The 17,762-nt window shown below is 32.3% G+C and overlaps 1 protein-coding gene across 5 annotated transcripts in view; it reads left to right on the forward strand.

Annotated features, from left to right (window-relative positions):
- LOC129959629 (transcription factor AP-4-like) overlaps positions 1-17,762 on the forward strand; it is a 69,127-nt gene that overhangs the window by 43,671 nt on the left and 7,694 nt on the right. For all 5 annotated transcript variants that reach the window (XM_056072501.1, XM_056072497.1, XM_056072498.1 and 2 more), the window contains 2 exons: positions 2,975-3,152; positions 16,023-16,255. In XM_056072501.1, the coding sequence (XP_055928476.1) occupies positions 2,975-3,152; positions 16,023-16,255 (411 nt within the window). The remainder of the gene's footprint in view (positions 1-2,974; positions 3,153-16,022; positions 16,256-17,762) is intronic.

A 17,762-nucleotide genomic window follows, 5' to 3' on the forward strand; every position in this document is an offset into this window, starting at 1 on the left:
GCAACACATACCAAGGCAAATTTAGATCCAGATATGAATGGGAAACAAACAAAAAACAAATATTGTCGTGTCACTGAATAAATTTTAATTCGATACTGTCTAGTGGTGCATATTTACAATACTCACGTTTTTATGTTCTCCTTTGAATAAATTGTTTAAATTTTATTTATTCATTTTACTATGTTGTAAGAAAAAATTATTTTCATGTGTTTCACATATTTACTATATGTAACTTCTGCTAAAAAGTTTTAAGGAGATATTCCACAAAATTAGCTGATACGCCTTTGAACTGGGGTAATTTGCTGGTGTTAAATATATGTGCTCTTGCTACAGTATCAAACGTTTTTATGTTCATCTTTAAAAACAAATCGAAAACAGTATCTCCATTTAAATATGAATTATATTTAAAAGACACCTGGTATTCTATCATTTTAATGTGAATTTTCATGTGTTGTGTTATGGATTCACTGCCAACTATCAAAGACCTATTGGAGGAAGATTAGTGTAAACACGGCTCTCGGTTGAAATTAGAATAATTGTATAATGATATTTTTTGAAGGCTGTGCTGTGAAAAGTGATAGATACGTTATTAATTAAATCAAACAAAATGGAAATGATTTAATTTTATTATACTATATCATTTTGAGACACAACTAATTTGATGTATCTTTCTTTTAAAATTTGCATTCTGAAATGTTTTTTCTCTTAAATTGAACTTTTTAGTAATTTTGACATTTTTCTTGCCTTTTTTTACTGTTACTATCTATACTAGGCCAATTAGAATTTAAAAAAATATTAATAGGGAAAAAAAAGGTTTTGTGTCATTGATGATTACAATCGGCTCCTTGCTGTAATTAAATTTTTTTTATATAATATAGGCATTTGGAATTATAGGCCATTGATTCATTCTTAATATATATTTTTTAAGATTTTAGTAAAGCTGTCAGACTTTTTCTAAAGAGAGGTTTCTTCCTGTGTAACATTTAAATTAAATAATTCAAACTTAAATATTTTGGTATAACAACCTGTTGAATGCTTATTTGATTAGATTTGCTTTTGCTTGCATGATTTAGGAAGATATCTTTCAAGAACTGTCCTACGATAATCCTTATTCATAGAAAGACTCCAAGCAATCAGACAATCTGCTGTATTTTATATAATATATACCTTCATTCAATTCTGTCAATAATAATAATTCACAATTAATTTATACATAACTAATTTTTTATAAACAGATCCTGTTTATAAAAAATTAAATTCAGTTTCCTTCACAGAAACAGTTTTAAAAATAGAGTAATCCATTCCTGAGCATGAATATGAGAAGTAAAACTTTTATAGTAGTGCATTTGGTCCAAGACTGTAAAATCAATTGAAACAATTAAAAATGTTACAAAAAAAGTTATAAAATATACAGCAGATCAAATATTAATGGAAACTTGAAATCAATATGAATTAAGATTGCATAATTCTTTAATAGAGAACCATTGGGAAATGGTGAGAAAGCGAAAGTAAATTATTTCTAATAAGAATCTCCCCCCCCCCTCCCCCCATCTTTTATCCATAAAAAGATTTCTGTGCTTGGTTTTTATCTTAATTTAAAAATGTATAAATGACAATAAAATTTATTAACTTTGAACATGTTCATTTTTTGACTTTTGTACTGATTATATGGGAATGATATTTTCATGAAAATGAAAATATTCATGAAAAATAAATGAAAATAAAAATTTTCATGCAGCCATGATATTTTCAAAGGAAAAAAAAAATGATCAACATTTCAAAATCTTTAAATATTACAGCATTTTACACCCCCCTCGCTAATAAGTTATAGGTTTTGGATTTTTTTAAAAAAAATTTCATGCTCACATTTCAAGGCCCAGTACATCATCTGAGATGTTTTGCATGCAGGAAATTTATTCATGTAGTGAGGTTTGACTATGTATGGTATAATACGAGTTTGAGTAAAATGTATTATTGAGGTTCCTTACTATTATGAATATTTATAAGCATATATCCCCTTTCATAAATTATGTGCATACTTGGGAAATAAGGCATGTCAAATTTAAGAATTTGGCATTTGCTAGTAGATAAGCATAAAGCCATTTAGAACTCCTGAAAAAAAAAAAGTTTATTAATGTAATGCTTATGTCTTTCCTTCTTCTCTAATTTAATGAATTCTCAAAGTAAATACACCTTTAACATTGGGAAGCAGTAAATATATAAAAAAATAATTAACCCATTTTAATATGTATTATAGAGTAATAATTAATTATGATAAAATTTCATTTACAACAGAGTCACATCTGCTAACAAATGGAAGGATTTTTTTTTAATTACAAAAATATTTACATTCTAATTTCACCTTCAGAAAAACCAAATTACTCATTTATAAAACTTTGATTAAACCCATTCTCATATATGCTGCTGAAATATGGATAGTGACTGAGAAAGACGAAGAGACTCTTGCTATATTTGAAAGAGGAATTTTGAGATGTTTATATGTTGTGATTAAATGTGACAATTATTAGAGAAGAACCAACTCGGAAATTTACAAATTATTTGAAGATAAGATATTATAAATATATAGCAATAGTGGGGATTAAATGGACAGGACACTTAATAAAAGTAGATGACAATCAAGCTACTAGAAATATCTCTTTCGTTAAACCATTTTGTACCGAAAAAAGAGGAGGCCAAAATTTCCTTGGGATTGACTGCCCTCAAAAAGATTTGAAAGCTATAAAAATGACAAATCGAAAGACCTTATCCAAGAATCGGACAGCATAGATTGGAATACTGAGGAAGGCCAGGGCCTGTCCAAGGCTGTTGTATCAGTGAAGATGACGATTTCAGTTAATTGTTTTAATTTGCTTTTGAATTCATATATACTTGTTGTTTCTGAAGTACAAATGTAGTATTATTTTTACTTTTTATTGTTCAATAGATTGTATGTTCTATTTTTTATTAAATATAGGCTGCCATTCTGCAAAACACAGCTGACTATGTTTACCAATTAGAACAAGAGAAGACACGACTTCTAGAACAAAATAGTCAGCTCTCCAGAAGGATGCTAAATTTTCCTCATATTAATCATGATAGTGATGGAAGCGGTTCAGAATCTCCATTACCTAAAAGAAAGAAGCGTGAACCTGGTATGTATTTATATAATATTTCTGTGTGCATGCATAATATATATTTGTTATTAAATGTGCAGAGGATTATCAGTTGAAGCACATCTTTCATTTTTTCATATCCATGCTAAAGATTTAATTTTAATAGCAGTCTTGAAATTATTTTGGTTTATCATGACCACAAAACTGTGGAGCTGTTCACAGCACTGATGCCAAAAATGAGAGGTAAAAGAGGGTGACCCTCGGAATGCATTCTAATCTTTTTGCACTGAAAATGGAATTTTTGCTAGGAAAAGAGCTGATCTGGTATTTCTTTGAGACTTGAGGTTCTTTCATAATACATCAGAACAATAGACGGTTATAAGTTGTATTAATTAGAATCTTAGAGGCATGAAATCCTCACTCCCTAGAAAAGCCATGCAATTCGGATATTAAAATAACATTGTTTTTATGTTTGAATTGTTGGGATGAAGCGAACGGACTATTTTTCTCGCGTAGGAATATCTGTGTGATTACGCTTTTGCTTCGTTCCGGCACCATTCCTCCCGCGAACTGCTTAACATGATGCTGTGTGCTTAGTTGTCAATACCTGTGTTCTTTTCTTTTTCTATGTCTAATAATTGTGCTGTCTTCAAGAACCATACTGAGATTTATTGAAAAGTAACAATAAATTGGTAGCAGAGCGTGGTTCTGGTTCGTGGTAAACTAAACGTAGTTATGTTTCGTTGAAATTTCTAAGTGAACTGTGTGACTAAAACGAAACTGTCAAAAACGAAATTTCCAGCATGGATAAATTAAATGTTCCTGAGCTAAATGGAACTAATTATTTTATTTGGTCATTGAAAATTTCAGGCAGCACTGAGTTTCAAAAAATTAGACTCTGTGATATCCGCGGTGAAACCAGATAATCTAAGTGAAAAAGATGCAGCAGAATGGAACCAGAAAAATTCTGATGCCGTTGCTTATATTAAGTTATCATTGTTAGACGAACAGGCCCTACAGTTCGCAGCAGAGGAAAATGTAAAAATTCTTTGGGATAAAATAAAGCCAACATTCAAGCAGAAGACCGCAAAATAGATGCCGGCAATGAATTGAAAAATCTTCAAATGAAAAGTAATGAATCGGCAAACGATTATGTTGCCAGAGCAAGAGGAATTGCTACGCAGTGTCATTCTTTAGGACTAGATGTCACACCTAGGGAGCTCGTTTATTATACAAGGAAAATTCTCTAAAGTACGAGAAATTCTCAAAACCCAACGTGACAAGTCAATGGACGAAATATTAGAAATTTTACTTGAAGAAGAAAATACTTGTTATTCGCCGACGTGTACTCGCGCAGAAGGAATCAATGCGAAAGTGTTTTATTCTAAAAAAAAAAAAAAAACAGAAATTCGGGTGTAAGGCTCTGTTACATCTGCAGACGTCCAAATCATATCGCCAAAGACTGTTTTTACGGGAATAAAAATACTAGTCGAAGTGCTCTATGTAATGAAAATAATCAAAGGCGAAATGCACAACACCGTGCCAACCAGTCAATAAAACGACGAAGTGTTAATGTGTTTACTACTTCTCATCAAGCCCATGTGATAAAATATGGTTGCTGGGCAGTGGAGCTTCTTGCTAAAAATAACAATAGATTAGAATTATATTTGGAACCACTGTATAATTCAGAGTGTTATTTTTCTAAGCAACTTCTTAAGTATATGCTTAAAATGAAAGATTATATTGATATTAATGATATAAATGATTTTAGATGTGAAACTTGTGATATAAGATAACCAGAAAAACTCATCCTAATATCGACGTAAATCAAAGTTCTGAAATTCTTGAGTTGATTCATGCTGATCTGTATGGTCCTATTCAACCTGAATCATTTGGTGGCACAAAATATTTCATGATATTGGTGGATGATTTTTCTGGCATGTATTTTACTTATTTCTTAAAAGATAAAAACTAAGTGTTTAATATATTTTCGCAATTTAAAGCCAAATATGAAAATTTAACTGATAAAGGAATTAAAAAATTAAGAACTGACAATGGATTAGAATTTGTAAATGAACAACTTGATACTTATTTTGCTAATTCAGAAATATTTCATGGAGAAAAAAAAACTATTCCATACAACAGTGAAAGTAACGGTAAAGCTGAAAGAGCGAACCGCATTCTTTTGGAAAGGGCTAGATCTTTGTTATATGAAAGTCAGCTTCCATTAAACTTTTGGTCCGAAGCCATTAATTGTAGCACCCAAGTGTCTAATGTAACCCCACGTAAAGGAAAAGAAAATTCACCCCTTGAAATTTCGACAGGTAGAAAACCAAAATTAAATTATCTTAAAAAATTCGGCTGTGTCACTTATTTTCACGTTCCGAAAGTAATGAGAAATAAATTTGAAGTTCCAGAAAGACGTGGTATAATGCTAGGATACTCTGGAGAAAGAAAGGGTTATCGAATTTATGACATCAAAAGCCGAAAAATAATAGAAGAGGGATCAGTTAAATTCAATGAATCTTTAGAAGGTAGTACTTATTCAGGGAAAACGAAAGCTGAAACTTCGGATATTAATCCACTGCTTGAAACTTCTCCAACGGCATGCTAGATAAATCAAAAAACAAAAAGTGAAATATCTAGTTTAGAAATTCCTGACGAATCGACAGAGGATGAGAATAGTGATTTATCAATTCTATACCATAGTACAACTTCACGTCAGACAGACGCCGCTATGGGGTATAAAAACGAAACACCAGATGTTGAATCAAGTAGTAATAATATCTATCGTAAATCAGATTCCAGTCAGACGTTCGGAAAGTCTCAAATCTAAACAAATGTTAGCTAATGTAGTTTGTAACATTCCGAATACATACTTAGAGGCAAAAAATAGTGCTGATTGGAAGAACTGGGAAAAAGCAATGAAAAATGAATTGGATTCGCTAAATAAACACGAAGTTTGGGAAATAGTAAATAAGCCTGCTAAAACAAAATTAATAAAAAGCAAATGGGTATATTCTTTAAAACAAGATAACTCTGGTGAAACAAAATATAAAGCGAGACTTGTAGCAGCAGGTTTTAATCAAATAATAAAGATTATTCCGAGTCTTATTCACCCGTTATGAACATCGATTCTTTCAGAATGTTAATGGCACTTGCATCTAAATTAAATTTATTTTTTAAGTTCTTTCATGTTAAAACTGCACATTTATATAGTGATATTGAAGAAACTATTTATATGTTACCTCCACCTGGTTATGAAAAATTAATTGGAGATGAAAAAATTTGTAAGTTGCAAAAGAGTATCTATGGCTTACCACAATCTGGTAGAAATTGGTATATGACAATAAAAGGTGAATTAGAAAAATTAGCCTCTGGCAAAACTGGCCTCTGACAATTAGGCCAATTAGCAACTGGCCTCTGACAATTGTGTGTTCATTAAAACTGTTGGTAAAAATATTTTTATATTATGTATATATGTAGATGATTTAGCAATTTTTTCTAATAATGATGAAATGTATCAAGAGATTGTAAATAGCGCCAAAAGCATATTTGAATTACATGAGAACAAAACTGGTAAATTTTTAGGTATAGAAATTGTTAAACATGAAAATGGTATTTGTCTGTGTCAATCTGAATATATTGAATCATTATTGGTTAAAAATAATCCAAGAAAATGTAAAAGTGTTAAAACTCCAATTGTAAAAGGAGAAGATAAAGAGTTTCCCTTCCACATATGAACTGATTGACATCATGATGTATCAAGAATTAATTGGTGAACTTTTATATTTAGCTAATAGAACGTGGCCTAATTTATCATTTGTAACAACATATTTGTCATAATTTAATCTTAAACCAGAAAAAAGGCACTATATTTTGGCTAAAAGAGTACTAAGATATTTAATGGGTTCAAAAGATAAAAAAAGATTGTTTTATGACCTTAAGTTTGGTTTTCTTAATGGAAGTTCTGATGCTAGTTGGGGGGATGCAGAAAATGGCAAATCATTTTCTGGTGGTGTAATTAAATTAGGTAATTCATTAATTTCATGGAAATGTCTTAAACAAAGACGTCTCAGTCTGTCAACATATGAAGCTGAGTTATTTGCTATTTCTGAAATATGTAAAGACATTATTTGGACTGTAAACTTATTAACTGAGTTAAACTGTAAACAGTTTATAAATAATGCTGTAACCTTAAACTCGGATAGTCAAGCAGCAATTCAATGGATTAAGTGCACCAGGTCTTCAAATAAATCAAGACATATGAATTTACGTTTTCATTTTGTGAAAGATTTGTTGGAAGATAATGTAATTAAATTAGAATATGTTCAAACAGAATGTTTAATGGCAAATTTTCTTACAAAAGCTGTAAGTGAAGAAGAACCAAAATATTTTTTGAAAAATATTTCGTTAATTTTTTAATTTTTGTATGTACATATAATTTTTTACATTGTGTTATTTAATTTTTATGTGTATTATAAATGCTCGAAAAATGTCACTCGCAGGAGGAGTGTGTTGGGATGAAGTAAGCGGACTATTTTTCTCGCGTAGGAATATCCGTATGAATACGCTTTCGCTTCGTTCCGGCACCATTCCTTCCGCGAACTACTTAACATGATGCTGTGTGCTTAGTTGTCAATACCTGTGTTCTTTTCTTTTCGTTTTCTATGTCTAATAAATGTGCTGTCTTCAAGAACCATGCTGAGATTTATTGAAAAGTAACAACATGAATTTAAGTAGTTAGAAAAAGGATTTTTACAAATGTGGAAAATCTTATTTATCACATTTATTTCATCAATTCACAGCTTTCAGTTCGTGAGAAAAATTCCTATCTTAAATGTTTAAAGACAACACCAAATTAATTATTTTTAGTTACTAGATTTAATGATAAATGGTGCTAACATAAAGGTATCGAGTCCCCATTGAGCTGAATTTGGAGTTTCTTGAATATTAATTGACATATAATAAATCCATAGTAGAATAAATTCTTTGAGAACATGGCGGCATTCATATCTTCTACATTTTGCTGATTTTCATAAGATAAAAAAGAGCCCTCCCCCCATTTTCGTAATTTCGAAGCATGTCTTTCTATATATGTATTTAAAATAGTTAGAAAAACCAATGAACCAGCTGCTTAGCCCTAATCATGGGTCCAATTTCAATGATTACGGATGAATGCTCATGACCGGATGAATGTTTCAAATAATTTTTTAAGCAAGACTTTTAGTTTGCTTTTAAACTATGAAAAGGTAGTTATAATATTTCTAACTTGCAAATACAAGGTGATTCAAATTAGAGAGAACCAGTCGACGTACCGCCTTCATTTTTGGAGGATATACATTTTAGGAAATTGGTGCAATAAAAAATATTAGTTCGAAAAAGGCCGCTTAGGTGAATTGTGACACTGCGATCGGTTTGTTAATGAATATGAAACATGACACCAACAATAGACAGAATACGAGTTACAAATGTAATAAACTTTACTACACAACAAAAACTTTCGTTATTACAAGAATTTCAATGATAGTAATACACGAAAGACAGCAAACAAAAGTTTCACAGATGGTTTTCAATGTGCCCACCTTGCTTCAGGGCTAACATGTTACACTGTGTTATAACATTATTCAAGGCGAAATGCAACAGATCGGGTTCGATGTTGCGTGCTGTATGAAGATCTGGTTCTTCAGATCCGCCAGATTTCCTATGTTTCCTCGAAAATTTTATCTTTGAGGTAATCCCAAAACCAAAAATCACCAGGGGTTAGGTCAGATGAACGTGGTGGCCATCCTGTAGGATATACACGACTGATAATTCGATCCTCAGCAAAATGACTCCGCAGCAATTGTTGAACCATACGTGCTATGTGAGGAGGAGCACCATCTTCTTGGAATATTGTTGTAGTGAGGCATCCACGCTGCTGGCGTTCTGGATTAACGAAAGTTTGCAACGTATCCTGATAACGTGTTGCGGTTTCGGAACAGTTTGTTGGCCCCGTAGAGTGATTTCATCAAAGAAAAATGGCCCTATCAAAAAGGTTGCAGTGAAGCCGATCCAAACAGTAACATGTGGTCTGTTGAACTTAGTGAGGATTCGCAGTGGACCGAGATACGGCAGTTTTTGGTGTTCTCTGCTCGTATATGAGAATGAGTCTCATCGATGCATAGGGTGTTTGTTCCACGACCAATTCTGATCAAGAAATTTAAAGCGAACATTTCACGGACATCGTTATTATCGGTTGGTTTTAACTCTTGCAAGCGATGGATCTTATACGGACAGGCTTAGAGTGCTATCCGCATACACCCCAAATTGTAGTGTACCGCAATGAGTTGTCTTTATACGGCGCGAACAGTAGATGTCCCTGCTGTGTTCGAATTGGCTTACTCAACTCAACGACAGTGGTTGCGACGTCTTCGATCACCTGCGGTATCCGTGTTTTACGTCCATGACCTGCTTTAACAGCAAGCTGCCAATTTCCTCGAAACGTTTGACCATTCGCCGCAGAGCGCAAGGAATTATTGGATCCGTGCGCAAAGATCTGTACTCTCGGTATAAGCGAAGTGCTCTGACACTGTTATTGCTGTTTTAGTAAAATAACTTTAGTAGCAACGCATACTTCGGCAAAAGAAGAGAACCATCGTTGTGGTCCAAGAACGTTTGGAATCTTTACGCCGGCCTTTTATCTGTTACAAACGACCGTTTGTTCGTCTATTATGAAAATTTTGTTCTCCAATGCAGCTCGCAATGTCGAATATTCGAATGCTCATCTAGATAGCGAAATTTGTGCATTAGTAATGCAACAATTTAGTTTATTACGTATACCTCATATTCTGTCCTTTATTGTTGGTGTCATGTTTCATATTCATTATCTTAACCGATCACATTTCACTTTTTATTGCACCAATTAATTTCCCATTCCTTAAAATGTATATGCCCCAAATATGAAGGTATTACGTCGACTAGTTCTCTTGCCAGGGCGTCCCAAACAAGGATACTTTAATTTGAATCACCCTGTATAAGATTTTCAAGAACGTCATTATTCTTCTTAATTATAAGAGTTCAGACATCTGTATCTATTAATTAATTTATTTATGTGATATAATTAAATATTTAATTTCTAAGAACCTAATAAATAAAATTATTGTAATAACCATTAGAATAACCTATGACTTAAAATAACTTGTTATGCATGTCATATTTATTCATTTGCCAAAATTTAACTTTTTTTAAATATTATATAATTTCTGGTTATAGTGGATCTTCTCCTGTGCATTTTATAACGTTCATAGAATAATTTATATTTCAGAATCATTGTTAATCAATATTTGACATATTATCAATATTTGACATATATTTTTTTATGTAGACAAGTAATTTAAATGTCTAACATGGCACTTTTCATATATTTATATGTATTTAAAGGCCGGGATAGCCTGGTTAGTAGAGCGCTGGATTCGCGCCCCTTAGGTTGCGAGTTCGAACCCCGCCGGCCGAAGATTCCCTACGTGCTTGGTGGCTGACGCGCGTATAAATCTGTCGTGGTCACAAACTTCTCCATGTCGAGAGGGTAATACCACTGAGGGTACTGGATCAGAGGTGATCGTTCTCTGATTCAGGTCTAAATTACGATCTGTGGATGAGTGAATGAAATGCGTGAATGAAGTCCGCCCCGTAAAAAGGGTTGTGATCTGTGTGTAGCTAAAGTCGTTCTCTTGGCCCTAGATGGCGCTACTATAGAAACAAGAGGACCTCCCCCTCAAGCTTAAATCGGCTGTCTTCGAACAGCGGGCTTGTCCATGGCAAGTGCGATAAGAAACAACAACAACATATGTATTTAAGTGTGTATTTTATGAGATGTTAGCTTTGCTTTAAAAAAAAGCACTCCCAATTATTAATATGTTATGAAAGTATAAATATGAAAGTGAACAATGCTTCAAAAAAATACAAAATGGTCAAAAAAAAAAAAAAAAAAAAAACTTCCCAATATATGAAACTCTAGATGCCTATCCGCCCAACCAATCGAACTAAAATTTCAAACATTGTTATTTCAAGATATGCGCTCAAGATTGTGATGATTTTAAACAACGCAGAGCTCAAGGTTACGTTACAGTGAAAGAATTTCGAAAATTTTGTATGGTAACGCTCACGTTTTCCTTGCGTAGGTTGACCAGCGGATTGGAAAACTACGAATAGCGTTGGGACGATACACATATGTCGAAAGTTACTGGTGTAAAGCATTTGCAAAGATGAACGTTGTGAAGGAACATTGACAACAGAAAGTGGAAGTTCATTAACTCATTTATATAATTCACAAGGATTAAACGTAGCAGCACCAATCATTCAATCATTTTTCCACATGCAAAACATTGCTTGTGGGAAAACCTCTGAAGAAAACATTCTTCCTGTACTAATTTTTAGTCAGGTGTTCGAATGGGTCAACAAGATGATACTTACAATGAAACAACGAGGGGAATTGATAAAACAGCTTTATCTTAACGGGGAAAATGCTGCCGAAGCAAAGCGAGTTTATAGGCGAAATCACAAGCTGAGACAAGGCCCATGTACAAGAAGTATACACTATTTGGTAAGAAAATTTGAAGAAACTGGATACTCTGGCGATCAACATCGATCCGGGAGACCAACTGTTCCAGTTGAAATTGCGTAAATACATAGTACAATCACTGCAGGTTCATTGCATACTGCAAGAAGTGTTGCTCGCAGTTTGGATGTACATAAAACAACAATTCTCAGGTTCCTGCGCTCCGTTCTACGGATGTTTCCTTATCGGTTTCAGCGCGTCCACATGTTGCAGCCTGGAGATGAACCCGTGTAGACTTCGCAAATTTTTTCATCTGATATAATGAAGATAAATGATGACCGCTGAGAATAGTATGGACACATTTCACTTTAGGAGACGTTAACACCAAGAACTGCGTTTACTGGGCTGATGAAACCCTTCACAATGAGGCATCAGTGCGCTTACACGAAGCCAAAGCGACTGTGTGATGCAGCATCGCCAACACATTTGTTCTAGGTCCGTATTTCTTCGAGTTGGTCACTGCTATAAATGTGAAATCTTGCTCTGTCACAAGTACTTCGTATAAATGAGTATTTAAGAAATACGTTATACCAGAATTGTAACAATAAAATGTCACTGGTGATATTGTATGGATGCAGGATGGGGCTACTCCACACGCTTGTATAACGCTTAGGCGAATCATCTCCCTTAACTAGCAGTTTCATGGACACAACAACCCCCACCTCCGACTTCACTCTTATGGATTTCTGGTTCTGATGTTATTTGAAATCTAAGGTTTACGCGTTTAATTCACGATATGTGTCAGAATTGAAAGGAAAGATGCCATAAAAAATTAAGCTTTGCAGATTCCTCCTATTATGGTAGGTTCGTCATTGTTGTCAACAATTTCCTGTATGCAATGCGTTGTTGCCTGTGAAGGCGGACATGTTGAAAATATTTAATCCCAATAAAGCCCCCTCCCTTTTTTCCCCCTTTTCTCTCATGTGTTGTCATTGGTTCTTTGCAAATGTTTTCGTCATATGCGTATCGCCCCAAAACTATTTATGATGACGCTGATCAATCTGTGCAAGGAAAAAGTGGGCGTTGCCATTTGAAAATTTCGAAATTAGTTCACTGTAATCATATGCTGTGCGTTGTTTAAAAACAACAATGTCTGAAATTTTGGTTCTATCGCTTGAGCGGATATGCCGCTTGGTGTTCATATATAATCCAGTTATCCAATTGAACACCATTAGGAACACATCGGAAGGAAAGTAAGTACACGAAAGCGTTCTTCAAAGCAGGAACCGTTTCAGGATCTTAGTCAGAATAGGCGAAAATTCGTATTCCATCTTAGAAAGCCTTATTGATTCCACGACCAGACGGTGTACCAAACTCCTCAAAACAAAAGGACACGCATTTAAATATTGTTGTATTTCTTTACATTTAGACATTTATTTTCAATAAAAGCTGAGAAAAATTGAACCATCTCAAACTATTGCTTGCATATTTTTTAGAGATTTATGAATTATTTTTCATTTGTGCATATGTTTCTATTGTTCTAATGTTGCATTTTATTGAGTTTTAAAAGGGACGGAAAAAAAATTGATTTAAAGAGATGCATCATTAAGAAATTTTGCATACAGAAAATGTTAGGACTGAAAAACATATCGTCTTAAAACTTTTGCCAACTGCTGAAGATCTTGGATTTCCCTGTCTTTAAGGCACACCTTTTTATCTTTAGGTATTTTTTTCCCCGGAGCTATTACAACCCCCCCCCCAAAAAAAAATCCTTTCATTTGCATGCATTGATTTTCCTTAATATGTTATATATAAATAACTATTTAAATCATTCTTTTATTAAGATATCAAATTCAAAATTAAAAGGAACTTTTAATTATAAAGCGTTTGTCATGAAGAGTCATTGAAAGAAAGAAAAAATGCATTCCCCTACTGCATAATTTTAATAATGAATATAGAATTTTAAAAATTTAGCTACTAATTTATTTAATAAGTTTAATGCATACTTAGAAAAGTTCTTTTAATTAAGCTAAAAAGTTACCATATCACATGTATATTCATTTTTTATTGTTCATTGCAATCGGTAATATTTCATAAATGAAATAATTGCAGCTTAGTAAATTAGATTGCAAAATACAGATATTTTACTGTCAAATAAATCTAATTTACATTACATATAACATTTTTTCTTAGAATGTTAGCATGCATATTGTAACAGAGTATTAAGAGTAGTTGCCTATGTTTTATTAAATGTACTCCACACATTAACCAGATTTTAATCTAACAATTATAATGAAATAAGCATAATAGTTAGCAAAAATTTTTGAATTCATTACCGGAGAAGTAACAATTGGATGAATAAAACGATGATTCTTTTCCGAACTGTTCATTGAATTCTGGATAAGAGAAAACAACCTTATCTCTCTATTCATGTATAATACAAATGCTTCAATTTTCCTTTTAATTCTACCAGCAAGTGATCGAAATAATGGATGAAAATAAAAGCAATTTTTCATAAACCCTGATGATATCTTAGCTGAAACACACACACTCAGAAAACAGTTAGTAAAAAAGTGACATCTTATACATTTGCCACCTTGTCGGCTTTGCCAAAAATACTGGAGATTATGAACTGAATGAACGGCATTTGAGTTAGATGTCTGAAGCTGTGAACTTAACATCGACAATTACCGTTGCATTGAGTTCTTAATTGTCCGATGAAAAATTGTCAGCAACATACACCATTTTATGCATTTGTCACATTGTCGGTTATAATGCCAAAAGTAGAGCAAATTATAAGCTGAATGAAAGACATTTAAATGAAATGTCTGATAATCTGCAGGCTTAACTTCATCGACATCCATTGCATTGATTTCTTAATCGACCAACCAAAAATTATCAGCATCTTATTGATTTGTCATCCTGTCGACTATTTTCTCAAATGAAGTCATTCTGTCGGCTTAAACTTTTACTTTGATATTTCGATTATTAACTTTAAGATGAATTTTTAAATTATATATGTTAAGGCCCAGCTCTCCACAACCATTCTGAATCAGTGAAGACTTTTGCCGACAAAACTCGCAGTTTTTGGTCGACGGGGGAGGTGAAAATTGCCCCCTTAGTAAGTCGCCTCTGCCCTATAGATGCCCTTAAACCGAACAACATTTCAGGGCAGTTTGAATGAATATTATCTTACGAACTTGTCTTTATTAAATTAATATTTCAATTGTTTATTAAAAAATTTCATCAATAAAATATTCAAACTCTTAAGTTTTTCTGAAAAGAATTATCAGGAAGTATATAGACTGTGTTGAGTAAGTGGGAAGACTTCCTGAATAGACTTTTGACATCTAGCAAAAATGATATCCTTCGCAATTGGTGAGGAATGCAGCGAAGTTAGAATGCAGTTCAACATCATCTTATACAACTTTTAATTTTTAACAATAAAGAAATGCGAAAATAAATTGTAACATACTTTCTTATAACAGCTCGATCATTGTTTGATTCTTGTAATATGACTGTATTTTAAACTAATAAAAATAGCAGCTTTTATACCTTTAAGGGTGGGAAGAGGTTACAAACATAAAATACATTTATATGTTTTGATTATGAAATTATATTTTCTTTATTTATCTGTACATGATTTTATATTGCAATTAGTACAAATTTTTATTCTTTTGAATATTATTCTTTTTGAGCAGCAATAGCATTATGTTAAGGTTTCTTCAAAAATAATAACTTGAAAATATTTATTGTTAATATTTTATTATTTCACGAATTTTACAAATAATTGCGCAAATTAATGCAAGAATATGTTTTAATGTGAAATGTCAATTCTCTCCTCTCCCCTCCCCTCCTTCCGAGTGATACTAGTACTGCTTAATTTTTGTCTACAATATTGTATGCAATTCTGCCAAATGTTTTTTAGGGGTGGGTGAGGATCTAACCTTAGTAAAAGCAGAAACAAATATTCATAACGTCGCTAATACAGTAATTAATCCTGATATAATTCATTTTATAGTCTTACGAAAAGCCATTACTATTGTGGGTTGAAGTTGTCACTGTTTTGGAAACAAAGATTAGCTCTAAAGAGGAAGAAAGTTTTAGTTTCTGGATTTTCAGCAGAATTATTTTCTTACAAATAAGTTTTATAATATATTAATGTACGTATGTAATATATCGAAGCAGCTTTTTATACAAAAATTTAGGAAAACAGTTTGTAAATAATTTTACTGGTTACATTGTTAGAGGTACAATAAAAAATGATTAAAATGCCCCCACTTCGATGTTATATGCATTTTAAATGTAAAATTATGGTAATGTGGTTATATGTGTAACTTTAACTTTCCCCCCTTTTCCAAAACCTTTAGCTGATTGTGTGGATGAAGGAATAGGCAGTTCCAGTCCATCCAGAAGTGAAAGTGAAAGTATTGAAGAAGCCAGACGAGAAATATTAGAAATGAGAATGCATCTAGATCATGAAAGATCTTTGCGCGAAGTTATGGAAGCACATATGAAAGAATTGTTATGTCGATTGTATCCTGATGGTGAGACGCCCGATTTAATTGGACAGATCCACGAACAGTTCCGCCGTAAATTAGAAGTAAGATATCACTTTCGATTCATCAGCAGCTACATTTGTTGAATTTTATTCTCTTATTGTACTAAATGAAAATGTGAGTTTAACTTTATTTTTGATGCTAGTTGGTTATTTTCAGTTTGTTCTACAGGCATAATTCTAATTGCAGACAGCAAATAATGTCTAATAAAAAGGAAAGAGATTTTTAAAATATTTGTGACATTTGCTGTGAATAATCAGTGAATAAATTAATTTTTTGAAATGTAAGGAGAGAAAATTTTCATTTTTCATTTATATTTAAATATAGAAGACTTCCTAAGAAATGGAAACTTGATCTGCGTAGTTAAGGGGGAAAACAGGTCTATGAAATGCGACTTCTTTCTAATCTGCTTAAGAGAAATGGGAAGAGGTACAAAATATTTTCTGTAATGTGTTCACATATAATATTAACTAGATTAAGCTGAAAGAGAAATATTTCTTAAATTTTTCTCTTTAAGGAACTTCAAGATTGCTGTAGATATCTTTATAATGTTCTTGTGTACTTCTCTAATAATGTTCGCTTATGATGTGGATTCCCCCCCCCCCCATATTGATATGAAGGCAGGTTTCTGTCTGCTTGTAAAAAACAATCTGAAATATATTTAATAATAAATATGCTATAATAGTAATCAAAGTAGTTTGAAATGTCACACAAGATACTCAATAGTTTGAAATTGTTTCTAACTAAATATGATAAAATTCAAGAAATCTCTTTAATACTAAAGAAATTAAATAATGAAATTAAGTATAATCTTGTCAGTTGTATTTTTCGTAGTTAGATAATTGAGAATTTTATATATGTTTTGGAAATCTGAGTAACATGATTGATAATTACTTATTCATATCAGTCTTATATAATCTGGTTAAGGGGAATGGGTTTAAAGATATTTAACATTTGTTATTAATTTTCAATGAATGAACAAAGTTTGTTTTTTGTAAAGTAAGGAGAAATCAGCTCAAAACTTCATATTTCATTTCTGCACAAATAAAGAAAATGTCCTAAAAGGCAGTTTGACCTATATTTCTATATCCAGTATTTATGTGTTAGTAACAAACTTATAGTTAATAATTTTTAAATTGAGAAAGCGTAAATTTATTATTGAAATAATTATTATTATGTATTGGAGTAATTTCTTATCATAATTTCAGAATTTCTTATCATAAGCAGTTGAGTGGAATTGGATCTGATATTTCAAATGAACCATTATGATTTTATGCAAATTGTGCACTACTGTCTGTCCACGACAAGAACACTGCTAGACAATCGTCTATGTTTACGGCGGGCGTTATAGAAACAGGTTACTGTTGGAAGAGTTCATTTCGCAGAGGTAGAAATTAATTCAGGTTTCTTACGTTGGCACGGTTAGCGCCAAATTGGCAATATTTGGTATTATTACATTTAATTCTTGAAAACAAAATTTAAAAAATAATTCACTAAACTGAAAATCATTTGCATACTCGGAATATTGAAAATATCTGATATTCCTGTCAT

Source organism: Argiope bruennichi, chromosome X2 (assembly GCF_947563725.1).
Source record: "Argiope bruennichi chromosome X2, qqArgBrue1.1, whole genome shotgun sequence".
Lineage (NCBI taxonomy): Eukaryota > Metazoa > Arthropoda > Arachnida > Araneae > Araneidae > Argiope > Argiope bruennichi.